The sequence below is a fragment of the Barbus barbus genome (genome assembly GCF_936440315.1).
Source record: "Barbus barbus genome assembly, chromosome: 27".
Taxonomy (NCBI): Eukaryota; Metazoa; Chordata; class Actinopteri; order Cypriniformes; family Cyprinidae; genus Barbus; species Barbus barbus.
The window spans coordinates 17,595,144-17,619,217 of record NC_136755.1 but is presented as its reverse complement, the minus strand read 5'-3'; the positions used below and the strand labels follow the sequence as shown (position 1 = coordinate 17,619,217).

Here is a 24,074-nt window from a genome sequence, read left to right as displayed (position 1 = left end):
GAACAATCCTTTTAATTTAACAATCTTTTTTTTTCTGACAATTGGTAAGAAGAGTTCACATGGAATAACCTCAGATAGCTTACTACAGTCACTTTTCAGCAAATGTGAAGGATTTTTAAGGATTCTGTCAGCTGAGTTAATGTCGAACCCTAAATAAGTTCTAGAAGTGTATGTGGTCTGGGCAGGTATCAAACCTCTCAGTGTCTCCCAGTTCTGAGATTCTGCTTCCCCCAAACTCATATCAGACTTCCTGCTCTGTCAGATTAAACATCACTTCATAAGCTCTGGCATCTGACTTGATTTTCAAACTCCCATCATTTTTGAATATACTGCCTTCCTCTCTGAAAGTAGCATTCTGAAGTTCCCCATTTTTCCAAACACAAGGGTCAGTTTCAGTTGCCTGTCATATTGGATCAGGTTGTGTGAATGAAGCAGGAGTCCAAACTCCCATCCACAAACATTACTTTTGACAGGAGCGCTTGGAATCTCAGCCCAAACCACGTTCCCCGGGCCACTTCAAAACTGCACTTAGGTTTTTTTTTATTGCTCTAAACAAAACAGGCAACAAAGCACTGAAAAAACTCCTTCTACCACACTTTAATTTCTGGGACGGCCTCACTTATTCAGATTACGGGTCAGTTTTTGACCTCATGGTGGTCAGTCACGTTGCTCCTAACTACTTTTTTTATTCTCCAAACTGAATGAACATTAGAAGAAGGGCATATGGGAAAAGCAAGAAGTCTTGCCCAGTGTAAATTCACATCATGTCCTGGGCTGACTCACCGAGGAGGGGGGTGTATGTACGTAATTTACTAAATGGAGGCAGTAACAGTGGTGATTTATTCAAAATATGACACTGGTAATATCGTCATAACATGGTGCGGCATGGAGAGAAACGGCAAGGGGACGTTAAATAAATCAGCCGGGCCGTGTTGGTTTATGTTGGTCTTTCTCCTGCACCCGAATACATGATGGATATTAATACACCTGTTTTTATTGTATGTTGTTCCATTAATTTGATGGTTATTGTTCAGATTCCAACTTATATCCCCTAATAACATGGGATTTTGAATTAAAGCTACGAATGGCACAACTCAGCTCTGTCGATTTCGGTTTCCAGACGCGCCGTCACACGAGCACCGTAGACTCGTGCTGTCCAGACCAATCTTTTTGAAAGTCAGATCTATATTAACGCTCGTTGAGCTTTTACAGCAGCAATATGTCTGTGTGGTGTGTTTGTGTGTAGCAAAATGTTAACTGAATATCTTTATATAATAATAGTAGGTGACGTTTTGATTACTAGCTTTGTGCTTGTGTTACTCCATTTTTCCCCAATGTTCCGTGGTTTTATTTCCCATCTGTAGCTGAGTGCGGCTCATCTGTCATCAACAATGAAGGGATTCTGCTTTCACCAAATTACCCCATGAACTACGAGAACAACCACGAGTGTATTTACAGCATACAGGTGCAGGCTGGGAAAGGAATCAACATTTCTGCCAGAACCTTCCATCTGGCCCAGGGTGACATTCTGAAGGTATTTCTACATTTATGCCAAACTTACAGGCAAAGGTGGCACAGAAGCGCTTCTGAAGACATTTGGGTGTCTTTACATAGAATGCTCAGAGATAGCTTAAATGCAGTTACACAGCAATTACAACTTTATACTTTGATACCAGGGGCTGATTTGAATCTGAGCAGGCATAATTTCGTCTGGCTCTTAGTCTTGGCATTGTGCCTTTACACTGAATTTTGAGCTGGCACAGAGCAGTCTTAACTTGGCTATGTAAAGATGCAACTAGCAAAAAAACAGTAATGTCTTGATACAGCCTTTTTTGGATAAACAAAAATAAAAAGTAAATAAATTCTTAATTTACTCACTCATATACTTAACATCTTATAGAATATAAAAGGCAAAACTGTGAAGAGCTATGGGCCATTATTTTGCAATATAATTAAAGTGAATGTGGACAGGGCTTGTCTAGCTTTAAAAATGATTCAAAATCACCATAAAATGTAGTAAAAGTTGTACGTAGAAATCATGTGCTACAGTTTAAGCCTTCTAAATTCTTGATAGCTTTGTGTGTGACACAGGGCGAAATTGAAGTTGATAATCACTGATAATCTTCCAGAGAGCTTTAACTGTAACGACTGGATCATTGAGTCAATGATTGAACTCTGGATCATTATTGTTGTGAACGAATCATTTACATTTAAATGTATGCATTTGGCAGACTCTTTTATCAGAAGCGAATTACAGTGAACACAGTATAAGGCTAAATGTCAAGCATTTCAGTAAAAAAAACTTATTTCAATCTGTTCTACACACAAAGATGGCTTCAGTTAGTAACTGTTGTGTACAAGCCATATTGACCTCTTTTATGAGGCCTTTTTGTAATTTTTGGCTAAATAATTTCAAGCTCCACAGAAGAAATGAATACTCATTTATGTGAAAAGGGATTTAAAAAGTAAAAATTGTGCCAGTTTAAATGATCATGTTCATGAACGTCACATTCATTTTTATTTTTCCTGTCATCTTAAGACAAGTGTGTAACTGAGAGGGTCCTGCAGATATTGTTGTACACATCCAGATAAACAGAGAGCAAGAATAATGAATATCTTAGAAAGGCTTTTCAAACTAAATCTTTTTTGGTCTGTCTGTATATAGAACAAACAGTTTTAACAGTTAGGCAGCAGTTTCTTTTCATCTTGCTGTTGTTTGTGATCTACATTTGATCTTACTGCCTTCCAGATCTATGATGGTAAAGACAATGCGGCTCACATGCTGGGGGCCTTCACCGGTTCATCTATGCTGGGTCTGACCCTCATCAGCACCTCCAATCACCTTTGGCTGGAGTTCTACAGTGATGCTGAGGCCACTGGAGAAGGCTTCAAACTGGTCTATTCCAGTAAGTTATTACATTGGCCCTATACACTGCACACACTTCAGCACACGAGGGCTTGACCTTAGTAATAAAGAAACGCTATTCACACCAAATAAAGTGTCCATCTTAATAAAAAGCACCTTTCTCGTAAGAGTCACTCACATTGCAGACGAATGACAGGAAGAAGGCAGCAGATGGAATGTTATTGCTTTATTTTGACCAACAGAGTGTTTCCTACAGATAGTGGATGATGGCTTCTATATTACAAACATATCTTGCATATGCCAAATTGCCCATTAGTGAGCCACTTTATGTTTTTCTTGATGATAGTGTGAGCAAAACATATAAGACGCAAAGACACATTATTTTACATGTTCTTTCCAAACCATTTTTCATTGTTCTGTGCTATCAGGCCATACATTTGCTGATAATGGAGCATTAGTTGGATGAATTTGTTCTTAATTGCAGTTTTTACATTTTATATGGATGCTCTGTGGTGGGCTGTGTGCAATGTGTGGTATTTTAATGTTTGGCCTTGTCCTCTTGAATTAATTTGTTTCTGTGTATTGTCTGATGCATTACTGCGCAGTTCTCATATCCGTGACACACAAGGTCATAGATTTGGCATTTTTATGTGCATTTTAAAATCAATGAAATTAATAATAGCTGATATAACTGATCAGTTGTTCATGTATAGAAATGTTTACATATATATTTGTTCACTACATCATTAAATTTAACAACCATTACACTAATATAAAAAAGCTAACAATGTTTAAAAATTTATTTTATACAGTGTTAAAATAGATTTTTAACATATTTAAAAACTGTTTTATCTCAGATATTGTTAAAGCAAACAATGTGTGGTTTAAAATGTTAACCATTAAAATGTAAATGTTTAGAGCCAGAAATATACAGCAATGTCAAGAAATATAGAGTTCAGCAAACTGTTACTTCTCAATGTTGCTTCTTGCTGATATTTTCTGTCATTTTGAAACCGAAACAAGGCTTTATTGTGAATAACATAACTATCAACGAGTTATGAACTCAAATAAAATATTGCCATTCAGCAAATGAAAATCTGCATGAAATCATATGATACTTGTATTACAGGGTTTATTTACAAAATGTAATTGCATCACTTTGTCACCCTCAAATCAAGATTTGATTTCCTGACAACTCAGCAACCAGTAGATTGGAAAAGCTTTTTCTTACATGGGAAGGACATAACAAAAGCATGAGAACACCTGAAACAATCAGCTTTTGTTCAGATCAAAGGGATTATCAGGAAGTGGACCAGGAGAAACATGACTGTGTCTCCACTGACCTTGGCTTTGTTGGCCCAGAGCCAGAGTTGTGCAGGCACTTGTTCTGAATTTGGTGCGCTTTAATGCTATTGTGCTCGCAGTGTGGGATTCAACAAGGTTTTAGTTCCAGTGGGGGGTAAAGTATTAACCTGCTGGTGGGCTATCTCACTTGAAATCGACTAAATCCCTGTCTGTCTACGATTCCATTCCCCCTGAAGGATTAGCCATTTGAGTGTATAATAAAGGTCAGAGAGAGCCAGAGAAGCCGGGCCACCTCCGGTATCTAGATGTTGTAATTTAGAGACCTGATCCAGGACAGGGGGGAGAATGTAGCTGATTAAAATAGCATTGTTTATTTGGCTGAGTCCTAATCTCAACCCAAGCGTGCTGTGAAACCACAACCTGTAATCAACTAGCAATCAAAGCCGGGTGTCAGATTTTAGTGAAGTTTTTACCTCCACCTACAGTTAATGCTAAGTGCTGTTGTGTTTCTGTACTTAACAATTTGCAGCTTAATGGTGGACTGCTGATAAGCTATACAAGACCCCATGTGGTCATCTTAAGAGACCTATTATTTTTGAGAAAGTAAACTCTGAGATAAGAGGATTTTGCTAAACTGAGACACCCTCGCAGTCTTTGTAGCACTTTAAGAACTTTGTTTGTGTTACAGAGCTGAAATGTGGTACTTAATGAACGTTATTTAATTAAAAAGCATCATATCGTGAATGCTGAAAACTTTTGAACAGAGTGGAGATGTGTACATTTTTCTTATTTTGCCTAAATCTTTTTTTTTTTTTTTTTTTTTTTTTAGTACTGCCCTTCAAAGGCTACAGAAGATAATTACATGTTTCCCAGAAGACAAAATAAGTTAAATTTACCTTGATCTTCAAATTCAAAAAGTTTTCACGCCCTGGCTCTTAATGCATGTTTTTCCTTTTGGAGCATCAGTGAGCGTTTGAACTTTCTGTAATAGTTGCAAATGAGTCCCTCAGTTGTCCTCAGTTTGAAAAGATGGATCTCAAAATCATACAGTCATTGTTAGAAAGGGTTCAAATACACAAAAATGCAGGAAAACCAAAGAATTTGTGGGACCTGAAGGATTTTTCTGAAGAACAGCAGGGAGTTTATGTGTTCAGGACAAACAAGGGACTCATGAACAACTATCACTAAACAAAAAAACACAATATTAAGAATCAAGGAGATGTAAACTTTTGAACAGGGTCATTTTTATAAATTCAACTATTTTCTGTCATGAACTATATGTAAACATATTTTATGTGAAATATCTTATTCAGGTCAGTACTAAATAAACAATAACATGCATGTTGTATGTTCCTCGTATATTGGTAAAATAATTAACATTTTACAGATTCTGAAAGGGGGTGTAAACTTTTGACCTCAACTGTATATATGTATATACATATACATATTTTCTTGGAGCAACTACTGTTTATATTAATATTTGCATGTATATGAAATCACAACATGCTAGTGTTTAATAACTTGTTAATGAAGGTTACTATAAAAAAAAACGTAGTACTTAATTTAAATTCTGTGATATACTGAGCGAGTTGCCATGTGTTTTCAGCTATTTCTGAGTGCAGGCTGTTTAATGATAAGGAGTAATAGCTATACAATTAATAACAGGATGTGTTGCACAGTGAGAGGGTCTGTGCTTTGGTTCTGATTATGGCTCCAAATTAACCAAGCACTTAATCTTAATTGTTCTGCCTGCTTAGCAAGGGGCCGTCTCTGCTTACTAGCCCAGTAGGATCTTAACTTCAAATTGCTGCCGTTAATGATCACATTAATGGCAAACTTTTACAGCTTTGCCATAGAGCAGCATGAAAATATCAGGCGAAGGAAAATTTCAGCAATCATTGCTGTAATGACCTCATAAAGCTGAATGCAGTACAGTTGTTCTCAGTCTTATATGAATCTAGTCTTACTAAACTCATAGTGCTCCATTTTTGTAATTTGTGACAGGTTTATACAGGGATGTTTAATAAATGGCTAAAAAGTACAATAAAAGCACTATTCTTAAGAAAATATTGACATTGTCTGGAGTCGAACAGCCATCAGTAAGCTAACACCCATAATGTCTTTCAGGTTTTGAGCTTTCTCACTGTGAGGACCCTGGGGTGCCCCAGTTTGGCTTCAAGGTCAACGACCAGGGCCACTTCTCTGGCAGCACCATCATCTACAAGTGCGACCCCGGATACACACTGCACGGCAGCGGCGTGCTCAAATGCATGACAGGAGAGAGGCGGGCCTGGGATAATCCTCTTCCTTCCTGCATCGGTAAGACTTCAGCGACTCAAACTATGTATAAAAGATGTGCAGTAAATTATTAGTGAACTTTGAAGCAGGGTCACAGTCATAGATGAGTATAATCAGAATAAGTACAGTCTTTGAATTCTCTCATCTTTGACTATTTTGTGAAAATACAGAGTCGCTATTTCATGAATCTAGAATGATAAAAGCCTTTGCACATCAATAAATTTTGCAGCCTTATGATTACACTGAAAGAATGCAAAGTGATTTCTTTGTAACAGCACGCATATTTGCATCCTTGTAGTCTGGTAAAGCCAGAAAAGTACAGTAAAATGTATATTTGATGTTGTACAATGGGCGTGACTTGCATATGTTATAATATTTTGCATGGTGTGCTTGTATGCAGGTAACCTCATGAATCCAATTTATCTTTCTTCCCTCTAATCCGACTCTTTGCATTGATCCTGATCTCTCTGTCTGGGTTTATTTTGCAATATAACGTCCAGCAGACTGTACATTAAGCTGTATATTATATATATTATACTATACTATACTATACTATACAACCCGAATTCCGGAAATGGTGGGATGTTTTTTAAATTTGAACAAAATGAAAACTAAAAGACTTTCAAATTACATGAGCCAATATTTTATTCACAATAGAACATGGATAACATAACAAATGTTTAAACTGAGAATTTTTACAATTTTATGCACAAAATGAGCTCATTTCAAATTTGATGCCTGCTGCAGGTCTCAAAATAGTTGGGACGGGGGCATGTTTACCATGGTGTAGCATCTCCTCTTCTTTTCAAAACAGTTTGAAGACATCTGGGCATCGAGGTTATGAGTTTCTGGAGTTTCGGTATTGGAATTTGGTCCCATTCTTGCCTGATATACGTTTCCAGCTGCTGAAGAGTTTGTGGTCCTCTTTGACGTATTTTTTTTGCTTAATGATGCACCAAATGTTCTCTGTAGGTGAAAGATCTGGACTGCAGGCAGGCCAATTCAGCACCCAGACTCTTCTACTACGAAGCCTTGCTTTTGTAATAGATGCAGTTTGCATTGTCCTGCTGAAATGCATGTTGTCTGGAGGGCAGCATATGTTGCTCTAAAACCTTGATATAACATTCAGCATTCATAGTGCCTTCCAAAACATGCAAGCTTCCCATACTGTATGCAATTTTTCACTCCCATACCATCAGAGATGCTGGCTTTTGAACTGAACGCTGATGACACGCTGGAAGGTCTCCCTCCTCTTCACTTTGAAACGGTCCATTTTAAATGAGCCTTGGCCCACAGGACATGATGGTGCTTCTGGACCATGTTCACATATGGCTTCCTTTTTGCATGTTGGAGGATTGTTTACCGACAGTGGTTTCTGGAAGTATTCCTGGGCCCATTTAGTAATGTCAATGACAGAATCACGTCGATGAGTGATGCAGTGTCGTCTGAGGGCCAAAGACCACGGGCATCCAACAAAGGTCTTCGGCCTTGTCCCTTACGCACAGAGATTTCTCCAGGTTCTCTGAATCTTTTGATGATGTTATGCACTGTAGATGATGACATCTGCAAAGCCTTTGCAATCTGATGTGGAGGAACGTTGTTTTTAAAGTATTCCACAATCTTTTTACTCACTCTTTCACAGATTGGAGAGCCTCTGCCCATCTTTACTTCTGAGAGACTCTGCCTCTCTAACACATCCTTTTTATAGCTATTATATTACAGACCTGATGTCAACTAACTTAATTAGTTGCTAGATGTTCTCCCAGCTAAATCTTTTCAAAATTTCTTGCTTATTCAGCCCTTTGTTGCCCCCGTTCCAACTTTTTTGAGACCTGTAACAGGCATCAAGTTTGAAATGAGCTCATTTAGTGAATAAAAGTGTACAATTTCTCTTGTGTACAAAAGTGTACAAAACGTGTTATGTTCTCTATGCTCTATTGTGAATAAAATATTGGCTCATGTGATTTAAAAATCTTTTAGTTTGCATTTTATTCAAATTTAAGAAATGTCCTAACATTTCCGGAAATTCGGGTTGTATTATATTATGTTATATTATATTATATTATATTATACTGTATTATACTGTATTATATTATATTATATACCTGATTTAAAGTAATGACTTGAAAGACTTATGATTATTATCTTTTTTAATATCTGTTTATTAATATCTAATATAAATGTTCTATTACAAATATAGAGAAATGTAAATGTACCCCACTATCACCACCCTGTATGTGGCTATGAATTTAATAATGCACCAGGACTGTAAGTGTTGTATATACAAAAGGAAATTACATAGAAGTTACAAAGGATCATTACTGTTAACGGTGACTCAGTACAATATATTGGCCCATTCGTTCACAACCAGAGCTTAATGTAGCATTAGGAATCATACGGGTGATTTGTGCTGTATACTGACTTTTCTAATGTTGTTCCTTAAGCAAAAGGGGTCAAAAAGCAAAAAAGTGCAAATATATGAATGTTGAAGGTTAACAACATAATTTATATGCAGATTAACATATAAAAAAATTACAATTATTAGTAACACATTATTTTAATTCTCATTATTAACTAGCATGCATATTGCTAGCAGCATATTGGCTGTTTATTAGTACATATTGAGCATTTAATTTTGCTAATGCCTACGTGACCATATTTTAGATCCCTTAATCCTACCCAATACCCAAAGTAGTACAGGAGTTTATTAAGGCAAAAGTCATAGTTATAAGTTAGTTAAAGGGATAGTTCACCCAAAAATTACATCTCTGTCAAGAATTACACACCCTCATGTCATTCCAAACCCGTAATACCTTCTTTCATCTTTGTAACTCAAATTATATTAAGATATTTTTTATGAAATCTGAGAGCTCTCTGACCCTGAATATACAGCAATAGAACTACCATGTTCAAGACCCAGAAAGGTAGTAAGGATATAGTCCATGTGACATCAGTGGTTCAACCATAATTTTATGAAACTACAAGAATACTTTTTGGGCGCAAAGTAAATAAAAACTACTTTATTCAACAATTTCTTCTCTTTGGTGTCAGTCTCCGCTGCATATTAACGAGAGTCCGAATTTTCATTTTTGATAGTGAGAACCTGACCTTGAGATAAAATGTGACCAAATTAATATATGTAAAATGTAAAATCACATAAGATCAGTAATTGTCAATTATAAAAAAGCGATATTTTATTGTATTGTTTTTGTTGTTGTTGTTGTTGTTGTTAGTTTTTTGTGATTATTGCTTACGTTTGACATTTGAAAAATTAAAGAAATATGCAAACAGGCAAATTCATGGACTACAGAACGGCAGACCTCTTTAACGTCCTTTTGGTGCATGGAGATTTATTGTTGTCATAGAAACCACATTTGAACTTGGGTATTGGAGAGTATGCATCATTCCAGCCTGATCTCTCCTTCTGGTTATCGTAACTGAACTCAGTGTTGCTCTCAGCCATTTGTCATAATTATCAGGGGCTGCTGTATAAGCCCCTCCCCATTTCTGTAGCTAGTATAGCAGCAATATTTCTCATATTTTGCTCAAGAAAAAGCACATTAGAGCTCTAAAAAAGGCCACATTATGCTGCCTTTAACCTTTTAAAGTAATTCCTTCTTAAATGAAAACAAACGGCAAATGTTTCTTAACAAAATTAGCGATGGTGGAAGCCCCTCGCACCATCTGCGATTAATGGTGCAGGTTGTTAATATTGTAGCTGATGCAGGGTTCCCGGTTGAGCTATGAAGATGATTCTTCATCAAGCGTAGCACATGAGGGGTTGAGATAGGACTGTGTTTCCCGCTAATACTTCCTTCATTTTCCTGATGAATGGTGATTATGGGGATTTAGCCTCCAATGAGTTGGATATTGGTATGTCTACTGACCCAAGATCAGATTTGCTCACTATTAGATTTAGTCTTAATGAGGTCTGATTAGACTCAAAGCGCTCGTCCAAATTGCTTCCACGCGGCAGACGTAGATAAAACACAGTGACTTTCCTGTGTTGAACACAGAGCATGTTTTTTCTCACATTCGTCTCATTTCTACGCCAAAACCGATGGTAGGCTTGCAAAATACTAATCAGCCTTTACGTTTCAGGCTGATATTTTTCAGGCTTATCTGCCAGCATTAATAATACATACTTAATAATGTGGAGGATATTTCACTTCCTTTGACAGGCGAAATGTGCGGGTCATTTGATGTGACCTTTAGCAAAAGTGAGATATATCAAAATAGTGAGAAGGCGTATCCTTTTTTTTATTAGAGATGAAATATTTAACTATTTTTGTTTTTTCATTCAAGTTTACAGGTATAGGGTGTGAATGAGACATTCCAATTCCCCCGTTTCTGCAGCGGAAGCTACACCACCGCAGTGCTAAATCAGCATTCCTCTCAACGGCATTTCCATAATCTGTGGGCCGAAATGCACAGTCATAAACACACCTAGCGTGAGACGGCTCGACATGTCATGTTGTCATAATTGCTCTAAGAGAGGACGTACACATTTTCAGCCTCAAACCAGAGGCCCCTTCAACTCCTAATCTTCCTGCATTGATTTTCAACGCGTGAGCAGCCAATCAGGGGTGATTGAGCGCTCCTAACCGTCCAATGACACGTGATTGAGACGCTGCCCTGATGAGCGATGAACATGGCAGGATGTTGGTTTAGCGAGAAGCTGGGGAGGAATACGTTTGGAAGATGCCTCTATTCCGGATGTCTAAAAAACACTCTAATGTTCAGATTAATCAAGTCTCAATCTGAACCCTGTTATTCAGGCTTCATTGAGCTGTGCGTCCATTGTTTGTCATGTAGATGGTTTATGCAAATGAGGCTCAGTGACAGGAATTGCTGAAAAGGGAATCATTAAGAAACGGTGCATGTCTCTCTTGAAACTATTCCTCCCGGCCCTTGCAGTTTTTTACAAGAGGGAGAATAGGAAAGACAGGATAGGGGAAGATAGAAAAGGGGTCTGAGGGGAAAAGAGAGTGCCTGCAATTAAAGTTTCCTAATAAAGTGCTTGTGAAAGCCGACTAATAATGAACCAAGTACAGAGGGCAAAAGTGGCTAGTCTGAATGCCATCAGGAGGCATCAACATGGACGTCAGGCTCATTTGTTCATTTGATTGATGCTCTGACTTGAAGCTGACAAATCACCTTGGCTGCTTGTAGGGAATTCGAGAAGAATAGAGGAGTGGTGGAACAAGAAGAGGTAAAACAGTTCCAGTCGAAGCCACCATTGTTGGGTGTATCTTCAACTATGGGGACTTTTAAATATTAAACTTCCTTAAAATACACTTCAAACTCGGTATAATGCAAAATACAACTCAAACTTGGTAGTTTAAGTTGTCTACTAAATATGCATGCATCACAGATAAATTCTGCCATTTTGTACCCCTTGAACGGTCTCTCATCTCAAACCACCATTCATTCTGTGATGGAAATGATGATGGAAGTGATATTCTAATTCCATAGCTAGTGTTACATTAATCCTAAATATACACATTTCATAAATACGTTGTCTGTAGTTGCATTGTGAATTGACCTTAAAATATACTGTATATTTAAAGAGAAAAATGAAAATTACCCAATGATTTACTCAACCTCAAGCCAACCTAGGTGTATATGACTTTCTTCTTTCAGATGAATACAATTTGAGTTATTTAAAAAAATTATGTCCTGGCTCTTCCAAGCTTTATAATGGCAGTGAATGGGGTTTGAGATTTTGATGTCCAATAAAAGTGCATCAAATAAAGCATTCTGAAGTTAATAAAGCGTTCTGAAGCGAATCAATGCTTTTTTTGTACGAAAAATATATCCATATTTAAAACTTTCTAAACCGTAATCTCTAGCTTCTGCTAACTGTCGTACATGCGTACAAGAGCATGGTGTTCCGGCGGATGACATATCCCCTTATAATATATTTTTTTAATATTTAAAAAATATTAAAAATGATAATGATTATTGGTAAAATTGTTAAGGGGTAATTTGTGTTTCTGCATAACTGTTCATTCCAGAACAGTTATAGACAAAATGTTTGATTAGTATTACATCTAAAATGTAATGTTTTCTTTTTTCTGACGGATTTTGATATTTTCAGAATTGTTTGTTACCGGAGGTCAACATCATGTTGGGGAGGGAAGGGGAAGTGGTGTGTGGCCAAGTGTGGTGACCCATACTCTGAATTTGTGCTCTGCATTTAACCCATCCAAGTGTACACACAGTAGTGAACATACACCCGGAGCAGTGGGCAGCCAATGCTGCGGCGCCCGGGGAGCAGTTGGGGGTTCGGTGCCTTGCTCAAGGGTCTCACCTCAGTCGTGGTATTGAGGGTGGAGAGAGTATTGGTTATTCACTCCCCCACCTACAATCCCTGCCGGACCTGAGACTCGAAACCACGACCTTCGGGTTACAAGTCCGACTCTCGATCCATTAGGCCACGACTTGATTAATGATGATTATAAATGAAATAAATATGCAGTCAGCTAAAGTTAAAATTGCCATTTACAATGATCTCCAACACTGATATAGTCAAAAATGTGTCAAAATGAAGAGAAACATTTATTATTAAGAGGATTTTAGTAAGAATTTTTTTTATATATATAAAATAAGCTTTAAGAAGCCAGACATTGAAGACAATGAAAATGGTTGAGATGGAATCACACATCTAAATGTGTACAGCACATTTAATTCTTAATTTTATTAGAGGTAAAAATAAATAAGTGTAGTCTAATGCAGTGGTTTTCAAACCCTGGGTTGCGACCCTCGGGTGGGTCGCGAGACTGAAAAAATGGGTCGCCAGGATGATTTAAGGAAAACGTATGTATGTAACAAAGTTCAAGACTCAGGAAAGAAGCAACTAAATAAACATAAACAACAAAACAAAAGTAACCGGCAGCCGCCTCAGGGGCCTGTTCCATAAAACAAGTTTACCAAATAAGCCAGGCTTATTTCAGTAATTCTGACTTATTTTCACTTGATTTGGTTTCTGAAAGCAAAATTACCATAGCTCAAGCTCAGTCACTGTGGCAACTTATGCTGGCAAACTAACCTGGGGGCTGTTCCATAAACCAAGATTAGAGTATAAGCCAGGCTTATTTCGGTTAGTCAGGCTTATTTTTGGTAGATTCGGTTTCATAAATCAAACTTAAAAAAATTCAAACTCAGTTACCCCGGCAACTTATGCTGGCAAACTAACCTGGTCCGGAGCAGGCTAACTGTCAGGCTAAGCTGAGCTCCTCTAACACTTACCAATAGGAACGCATCAATATTACTACTGACTCTCTCACATACAATCAGTTGAATTTATTAATAAATAAATTCAAAAATAAAAAATAAAAGTATACAGAAAATACACCTTAAATAATAAAATAAAATAAAAAAAGCTATTTAATTTAATGTATATATTTAATGTATTGTGCCCAAAATGTAGGCTAATGACATTTTAACATTGTGGCTACTAGTGCATTCAGTTGATCAGAAGTTTGTAGCCATGCAGCCTTTCTCTCTGAATTTATGACAGCTGTACCTTTTATGGTTATTAGAACATTAAAACATTACAATCTAAAAAGGCTCTTTAAAGCATTAAAGCATAAAAACACAATCAAAAGTGAAAATCACTGAATTAAAAATGTAAATAAATAATAGAAATCAGAGTACATTTTAACTGATAAGAAGAACACACATTTAACTCATTTGAGCTATTGCTGTAGGCTATTAGCCATCTTACATTTGATTAAGTTACTGCTATCATAAAAATACACTTAAATGTAGGATTAAAATTCTATGTGTCACATTTAATGTCCAACAACAAATATTTTTAGCAAAATGTATATTTTATTCAGAATTCTTGCACCATTATTCTATCCTGCTCTGTCTGTGTAGCGCGCATGCGCGCCGCAGGGATCGTTCACTCGCGTAAGCCCCGCCCACTCCTGACAGCTAAATGGATATATTTGCATGACTTTCTGGCATTTACAGAGGAAAAATATACCTGTGGCGTGTCAGTTATGCACTGAGGAAAACACAATGTTTCAAATGCGTTAAACAGCACAAATATTCGCTGTTTGCTATGGTGGATCGAATTGATCTATGATCGACATTAAGGGCTGCTTCAGAATAAGCGTGTTCGTCACATTATCCTGACTCATTGAACCTGGATCGAATTAGTCAGATTGCATTAACTTGAATTGTCCTTTATGAAACCGCTTTAGTCCCGATTGGTTTGTGTTAGGTTATTTCAAGTCAGGTTTTGGACTTTAATCTTTTCTTAGCGTCTTTTATGGAACAGGCCCCAGGTCAGTATCAAATGTGTATTTGTGTTTGTGCTCTGTTTTTTCAGCGTTGTACATTGTAGCAAATCAGAGACATATCTATTGATTTCTATTACGCAATGGCCAATCAGAGGAGTTTTAGTCAGAATCCACTCACCGCTCAGAGCGCGAGTGTTCTGGGGGCTGTTCCATAAACCAAGATTAGAGTATAAACCAGGCTTATTTCGGTTAGTCAGTCTTATTTTTGGTAGATTCGGTTTCATAAATCAAACTTAAAAAAGTTCAAACTCAGTTACCCCGGCAACTTATGCTGGCAAACTAACCTGGTCCGGAGCAGGCTAACTGTCAGGCTAAGCTGAGCTCCTCTAACACTGACCAATAGGAACGCATCCATATTACCACCGACCCTCTCACATACAGTCAGTTTAATTTATTATCGGTCCAAAAATAAAAGTATACAGAAAATACACCTTAAATAATCAAATAAATAAAAAATAGGCTTCAACCAACTGTATTTAATGTATTGTGCCCAAAATGTAGGCGAATGACATTTTAACATAGTTAAATCAGAAGTTGATCAGAAGTTTCTAGCCATGCAGCCTTTCTCTCTGAATTTATGACAGCTGTACCTTTTATGGTTATTAGAACATTAAAACATTACAATCTAAAATGGCTCTTTAAAGCATTAAAGCATAAAAACACAATCAAAAGTTAAAATCACTGAATTAAAAATGTAAATTTATAATAGAAATCAGAGTACATTTTAACTGATAAGAGGAACACACATTTAACTCATTGAGCTAGTGATTAACAGTTGCTGCTATCATAAAAATACACTTATATGTAGGAAAATTCTATGTGTCACATTTAATGTCCAACAACAAATATTTTAGCAGAATGTATATTTTATTCAGAATTCTTGCGCTAGTATTCTATTCTGCTCTGTCTGTGTAGCGCGCATGCGCGCCGCAGCGCTCGTTCTCTCTCGCATAAGCCCCGCCCACTCCTGACAGCTAAATGGATATATTTGCATGGCTTTCTGACATTTACAGATGTAAAAAATATACCTGTGACGTATCAGTTATGCACTGAGGAAAATACAATGTTTCAAATGCGTTAAACAGCACAAATATTCGCTGTTTGCTATGGTGGATCGATTTGATCCATGATCGACATTAAGGGCTGCTTCAGAATAAGCGTGTACGTCACATTAGCCTGACTCACTGAACCTGGATAGCATTAGCCAGATTGCGTGAACTTGAATTGTCGTTTATGGAACCGCTTTAGTCCCGATTGATTTATTAGGTTATTTCAAGTCAGGTTTTGGACTTTAATCCCCGCTTTTCTTAGCGTCTTTTATGGAACAGCCCCCTGGTTCAGTCAAGAGTTCTGGAAGCTCGCAGCGCGAATCCTCTGATTATAATGAACAAAGTGTGGAGGTGAAGTAAATAAGAGATTAATTGTGCCGTGTTGACAGATTCATTGATTATAGCGGAATTAGAGATCGCGATAAATTGAAATGAGTGACAGCTTTTTAGGGAAGCGCACTTTGCGAGCTTTCTTTGCATATTCTCCATTCAGAATTTGAATAAAAGTTTTGTTTTTCATGCTGCTAAGAGGACAACTGTGGCGTACTTGCAACAAACTTTCGGAAGTGACATCCGCATATTCTCTCGAAATCGTAATGACATTGTGATAATCATAACTGGACAACATATATGTCAGAATAGATGTTCATGAAGGCAAAGCATCCTCACTAATTTCAGAAGCACCGGCAGTGATTTGATTTTGGAACAGAGCAACTTTCCCGAGCTCTACGAAGAGACTCGAGATCGGCCTGTAGCGCAGTTGTCTTTCCTTCCTTCCTTCCTTCCTTCCTTCCTTATTTCTTTCTTTATATATATTGCGTCAATTTAAAAATAATAAAATAGGGTCGCTCTTAAAAAAGTGTGAAAACCACTGGTCTAATGGGACTGTTTCCCACCACAGTTAAAACCAAGCCTCAATACTTGACACATTGCTGACTGTAATTGACTGAGTTGCAGGCTTTATCAATATTGATCATATTTTATCAATATATATATTGATCATATAAAATAAAATACAACCATAAAATACAACCTAGGATGCTGGGAGGGGTAACTGGTTCACTGTAGTATAAAATCTAAAACTAAATTATTCAGCTTCAGTAGTTCAACTTCAGGGGGAAGTCGTGGCCTAATGGTTAGTGAGTCGGCCTTGTAATCCAAAAGTTACGGGTTCGAGTCTCCGGCCGGCAGGGATTGTAGGTGGGGGGAGTGAATGTACAGCGCTCTCTCCTCCCTCAATACCACGACTGAGGTGCCCTTGAGCAAGGCACCGAACCCCCAACTGCTCCCCGGGCGCTGCAGCATAAAATGGCTGCCCACTGCTCCGGGTGTGTGTGTGTGTTCACTGCTGTGTGTGTGTGTGTGTGTGTGTGTGCACGTTGGATGGGTTAAATGCAGAGCACGAATTCCGAGTATTGGTCACCATGCTTGGCTGAATGTCACTTCACTCACTTCAATTCCTCTCTTTTTTTTTTTTTTTTTTTTGGCATACATCTTTTTTTCTTTTCTTTTTTTTTTTTATAAAAATTTTTTTTCTGTACAATCCAGGAACTTTTTGCACTGTTTAGATGTCTGAAAACCTCACGGTACTTTATTGATCTAACTGCACGTTTTACACTGCTTTTTATTCTCTGACTGTTGTGCTTGTTTGCCAGGCACCCCTAATTATTTCAGTGCTCGCCTGCAAATCTTCAGGGGCCATGATGTGTTTGTACAAGTGTGAGAGTATGCATAAACTCACCACTGTTTAATTCGTCTTCTGAATTCTCTTTCTGTCTCTTCCTCCCACCTCGTTTTGTCCTTTCTTTTTCCCAGCTGAATGCGGCGGACGTTTTAAAGGGGAAACATCAGGACGCATTTTGTCTCCAGGTTATCCGTTCCCCTATGACAACAATCTGCGCTGTACCTGGTTTGTCGAGGTGGATTCGGGCAACATTATCAGGTGCTGATAAGTATTCGTTTCCAACTGTCCATCTGCTGTCGGTCTTCCTCTAGAATTAGCAATTGGAACATTACCGAGCCCATAAGAATGCAGTCAGCGAATTCAGCTGAGACTAAAGGTCTTTATCTATCAATAAACCTCTAATGGCAGACCTGGCCATTGATGTACAGTGAGAAAAGGAGACATCAGATGAGCTGATGGTACCGCGTAAATCTCTTTGTTTACCAGCTGCATGGCCAAACTCATTAAAAAGCTTAAAACGCTGTTGCACTTTTAATGTTGGACTACAACCCAATAATTTGTCCTCTTCCCAATTCTCTCAGCAGCAAAAGCTTTTTGAAATCGTATACTCGTTCATTATTTGTTCATCTGCGGCTGATGTCTCGATCAGACCAGATTGCTAAATTGTTATCAAGGACTGCTGCTCAGAAAAGAGATGCGATTGTTCTCCTCAATTATTGAACCCTGGAGCATAATATTTGCGATATGATTGTCTGACACTACCTCTGTGTGATTCGTCACGGCTCTGCAAAGAATTTTGAACATTAATTTCTGCCAAATCAAACTCTCTTATCTACTGTATTCACAGTAAATATGAAATAATCTGCTGAGTGATGTAAATATGAAACACTTAATGACATTTTAGTATTATTGAGAGTATATGTTAACGTTTTAATTAGTTTTTATACTGTATTTATATTTTGTCTTCTCGTTTTAAATTTAGTAGTCGTATTAATTTTACGTTTTTGTCTTTTTATAGGCCTTTATCACACTTCCGCATTCAAAAAGCAGAAGATTCAAATAGTAGAGTAAAAGAACTTCTGCTGCAGCCTCTATCAATGGCTGGACCCATAGCATGGCATTGTTGTGGATAATTTATGTAGAATTGAGCACATATACGTCTTCTAAAGACACCAATCTCAGTTTACAACAATTAATTGAGTATTATGAAACGAAGGAATATGTTGTCACGATACTCCGATGTGTATTTCATGACTTTAACAGGAGCGCGCGAGCCATACTGTATGTGTATAGGCAATTCTTCACTGTCTGATCACCTTATTTCATTACAGAACAGCGAGAAAACTATACAAACAACATATCACATTAATAAGCATTAGAATTAGCCAAAGCTTAAAACATTATGACTAAAGGCTGTATAGGAGGATTAAATTAAACAGGCCTAATGCTCTAATTTTTTCACACGCTGACTTTATGATTCAGTCCTCTATAATTGCATCAAATTGAAGTTGTTCAAATAAAGAAATATTTCCAGCCCATAGACGATAATAAAAAAAGTTTGATTATCTTAATCGAGTTATTCTCTGTGATTGCGTGCAACGATTGAATATCATTATACTGTGAATAAGAGCTGGAGGTTAATCACCGTAAATATAATTAAAAAATAAACAATATTAAAAATAAAATCAGTAGGCCTATTCCTCTGGCAGTAACTGCGTGCTCTTCATTAATCGGACTGGCAGCGCTGACAGTCGCGTTGCTCAGATTGGCTAATGTTACACATTAAAATGAAGGATGACATGATACATGGTGTGGAATCGGTATAAATACGCAGTTTTAACAGTGTTTATTGCGTCATTGTTCAACTAAACTAAATTAGTTTGATTTTCTTCACAAAACTGGCGTCTGTCCATTGACAAAGTAGGCGGAAATTCCCTTGTGCTACTAATCGGAGCCGGATGTGACGACACACGGACTGTGATAAAGGCCTATTGACTATAAAGTTTTTATTATTTTTTTATTTCAGTTGTAATTTGTTATTTCAGTACATTAGTACAAGTTAAACTAAATGAAAATGAACAATATTGCCTTAGCAACTAGCTGAAATAAAATAAGTTTAAGGCTTGTTTCCAGTATTTCAAGTATCAAAAGTTTATTAGGTTTAGATAACTATAATAACTCTTGGATGTTTTTTGTTTTATGCATTGGAATAATAATGAATTGTTTCTATCACCGTACATTGTGCATCTAATGAAACATGACTTGTATGACTGGATACATCTCGTGTTTATTTTTATATTAACAGCCTGCAGTTTCTAGCCTTCGACACCGAAGCGTCCCACGACATCCTGAGGGTATGGGACGGGCCTCCAGAGAATGAGATGTCTTTGAGGGAGGTGAGCGGCTCTCTGCTACCGGAGAACATCCACAGTACCCTTAACATGGTTACCATTCAGTTCGAGACTGACTTCTACATCAGCAAGTCTGGATTTGCCATAGAGTTCTCCAGTGAGTTGATTTTTTTTTTTTCTTCTAGAGTTCTGATTGGAGCCCTGTATTTCGATTGACAGCATACAGTAACTGCTCATAAGGTGCTAATTGACTGTTAATTGGTTTGAATGTGATTACAGGCTCAGTGGCCACTGCCTGTAGGGATCCAGGAGTGCCTATGAACGGCAGTCGTAATGGAGATGGTCGGGAGCCTGGAGACACTGTGACCTTTCAATGTGATCCTGGGTATGAACTGCAGGGAGATGTAAAGATTACTTGCATACAAGTGGAGAACCGCTACTATTGGCAACCAAGCCCTCCTGTCTGTATAGGTAAGGGTTTATCTTTGAATTTAATTAAAGGAATGAATCTGTTAGAATGAGTATTTGGCTTTAGAATTATACAGGCTTTAACAAAGCTACACAGAAGTAACAATGCATGTAACATTTGTGTGATCTTTTTAAGTTATTAAATTATATTAAACAAACATTACAATGAAATAAACACATAATAAATTAAATAAATGCATTAAAAATGGCAAGATGGGTAGCAGGCTAGTTTGGGACCAAATGTTGGTTTGTATAAATTATATTTAATAATATTATATTATATTTACAGTTAATTTACTGCATTTTTAAGTTTAAAAAAATATTTATTTACTTTGTGTCACAATGGCAGGATTGTGTGACATATTTTAGCCATTTAATTTTTTACTGTAATTGAATACTGATTCAACAAGTTATCTCTAAATTACAATGTTAATTGTTATATGATTTTAATTGTTAGATGCAGTCAAAAAGACCTCTGATACAGATATATGCGTTTAAAACGAGCTTCTTTTCCTGGGTGGTTAGTTTTATGATAAATAATAGTTTAATAAAGATACAGTATGTAATAGTTTACTCAAAAATGGTATTTGTGTCCCTGATGCTTTGAAAAAGGCATAATAGTGTTTTATATTTGTACACTGTATCCTATATGCTGATCTGTAAACATTAGACAAAGCCTCGAATGTAAGAAGTAATGTTTTACTCATGTTCATAATGCATATTCATGATTTTGAGACATCTAAGAGGCTGAGTTAATTGGTACATATTGCTTTAGTTTAGATGTTGACAACAGAACTTGTGTCTAAAAAGTGCTCTAAAATTAGGCAGTTTTTATCAGCCCATTCTCAAGAGCTGTACGCAAACTGAGGGACCCGACACCATTGAGATTCCTTATCAACTAAGTGACATGAAAGTGTGCCCAAATGAATGAATATCAAGTTACGAGATACGGATTGTCTCTTTCTTTCAAAAGATACTTCATTTTGGAAGCAGGAAAGTGAGGGTACAGGATTTTCATCTTATCCTTTCATATTCTAAATAACCTTTCTCTCTTGCTGTAGTTCTCATTCTCATATATAAGATATGAGCGCTTTACATGGCCCGGTTCCTCAGAGGAGCTTAAAATTGTCTCAATATCTCTGTCTCTGCATGTTCACTCCAGCACTCTTTCTCTGGGCCCCTGGTTCGCACAGATGTTCAAGCCGCATGTTTTAATAAGAGATTCTCCTCATGTGTTACTAATGCCCATATGCTGCTGATATGAGTCCTCTGTGTTTCCCCAGCTCCGTGTGGGGGCAATCTCACCGGTTCCTCTGGGTTTATTCTGTCACCCAACTTCCCTCATCCATACCCGCACAGCAAGGACTGCGACTGGCTCATAGCCGTCAACTCTGATTACGTCCTGTCTCTTGCATTCATCAGGTAAAGAAATCTATAAGCTATTCTCTATGGCTGTGGTATTGCTTTAGATTGTTGAATAATGTGTATAAAGAGAATAATACAGTATATATAAATTACAACAGTAACATTAATATAGTGTACAGTGTACTATATATATATTAGGGCTTTCGATCGATTATTTAAAAAACATTTTTTCCGTGATTAATCGCATGATTGTCATGAGTAAACTCGTGATTAATCGCAACTTAATCGCACATTTTTATTTGTTCTAAATGTACCTTAAATTAGTTTTTAATACTCTAATCAACATGGGCATGGACAAATATGGATGCTTTATGCAAATGTATGATTATTATTATCATTGAAACCATAGTCAGCATAGAAGCTTCAGCATGAAGACCAGACATGTTTCAAAGGTCATAGATGTTTTTCAAAGAACTTGCTCATGTCTATTATACACATGGAAAAAGAAATTCCAGGTTCCCATTACTTCTCTTTCTTTGCACGGAGTAATTTACTTACACAAACCTGTTTACATTTTTGCATGACAGGGCAGCTCTTCTTCTGAACATGCAAAATATACATTTATTATTTATTATTAGATTTGTTTGCCTCTCTCTCTGTGCCCACATACTGTACTTTTGAAGCAGCTAAATTCTCAATAAAACTGTTCATTTATCTATTTTACAGTTTCTGTTGTCAGACAACAGAATGAATATGAAATAGTAGATTGAAATGCGACCCATTAAGTCTACATAACCAGCTCCCTTCCAAGATGTTAATCTGCACAAAAATCATGATAATCGAGCCGTCATCTGATGAAATCAAATGCACATAAGATAATGACAATAACTGTGATGTGATTTTGGCTATAAGTGCATGCAAAATCAGAGAAGCAACATGTCTGTGTTTAACTGAAAGCGCTGCTCCTCTCCGTCGCTCGTTGAACAGAGCAGACGCAAAGAGAGAGAGAGAGAGAGAGAGGTGTGTGTGCGCGCTGGGAGCAAGACCCTAAAGATTTGTCGCTAGGCTCTTTTTTGAAGAGGGGGAAAAAAAGTCGCCAAAGGGGTCTGCAAAGTCGCTAAGTTGGCAACACTGTGCATCTCCATTTCTCCAACTACGGGCTTTGCCACGGGTCAAATTTTAAATCTGAAATTTTCTTGAATTCAATTGAACTGAATATATATCGCATGATTTTCTTGTGATTACTCACGATTAATCGCATTATGCACAAAATTCAATTATGAATTCAAAAGTAGTGTATTGTGCACTTTTTTCATTTAAAAGTACTGCTATATGAACAAAATTGCAATTGGTTTGCAAACACTTTAAACAAATAAATTTTACAGCAGTATTCCTTTTACATTCTTGTAATCTCAATTTATAACATTAATGTAATCACATTAAATATAAAACCAAAGCTATTTGCCACTGCCGTGTTTGATGTGCTCGTAAAGATGTTCTGCGACTGAATAAATACACTTCTTGTCAAGAAAAAAGAGACAGAATTAGCAGTTATGAGTGGGGTGGCCAACCCTAGGCCCCGCTCCTGCGTTAAATAATTTGAACGCGTTAAACTGAAAAAATGTGTCGCCTGTGTTAACGTGCTAATTTTGACAGCACTAATATACAGTCAGGTCCATAAATATTGGGACATCGACACAATTCTAACATTTTTGGCTCTATACACCACCACAATGGATTTCAAACACGATGTGCTTTAACTGCAGACTGTCAGCTTTAATTTGAGGGTATTTACATCCAAATCAGGTGAACGGTGTAGGAATTACAACAGTTTGCATATGTGCCTCCCACTTGTTAAGGGACCAAAAGTAATGGGACAGAATAATAATCATAAATCAAACTTTCACTTTTTAATACTTGGTTGCAAATCCTACAGCCTGAAGTCTGGAACGCATAGACATCACCAGACTCTGGTTTCATCCCTGGTGATGCTCTGCCAGGCCTCTACTGCAACCTTCTTCAGTTCCTGCTTGTTCTTGGGGCATTTTCCCTTCAGTTTTGTCTTCAGCAAGTGAAATGCATGCTCAATCGGATTCAGGTCAGGTGATTGACTTGGCCATTGCATAACAGTCCACTTCTTTCCCTTCAAAAACTCTTTGCTGGCTTTTGCAGTATGCTTTGGGTCGTTGTCCATCTGCACTGTGAAGCGCCGTCCAGTGAGTTCTGAAGCATTTGGCTGAATATGAGCAGATAATATTGCCCAAAACACTTCAGAATTCATCCTGCTGCTTTTGTCAGCAGTCACATCATCAATAAATACAAGAGAACCAGTTCCACTGGCAGCCATACATGCCCACGCCATGACACTACCACCAC

At 37.4% G+C, this 24,074-nt stretch overlaps 1 protein-coding gene across 1 annotated transcript in view; it reads left to right on the top strand.

Moving 5' to 3' along the window:
- The window catches only part of LOC306846787 (CUB and sushi domain-containing protein 3-like), a gene marked incomplete at its 5' end in the record, with an annotated part of 460,366 nt that overhangs the window by 316,793 nt on the left and 119,499 nt on the right, over nt 1-24,074 (top strand). The window contains 7 exons of the mRNA XM_079380399.1: nt 1,365-1,534; nt 2,750-2,906; nt 6,299-6,490; nt 17,646-17,772; nt 19,820-20,022; nt 20,145-20,336; nt 21,617-21,755. Of these exons, the coding sequence (XP_079236525.1) occupies nt 1,365-1,534; nt 2,750-2,906; nt 6,299-6,490; nt 17,646-17,772; nt 19,820-20,022; nt 20,145-20,336; nt 21,617-21,755 (1,180 nt within the window). The remainder of the gene's footprint in view (nt 1-1,364; nt 1,535-2,749; nt 2,907-6,298; nt 6,491-17,645; nt 17,773-19,819; nt 20,023-20,144; nt 20,337-21,616; nt 21,756-24,074) is intronic.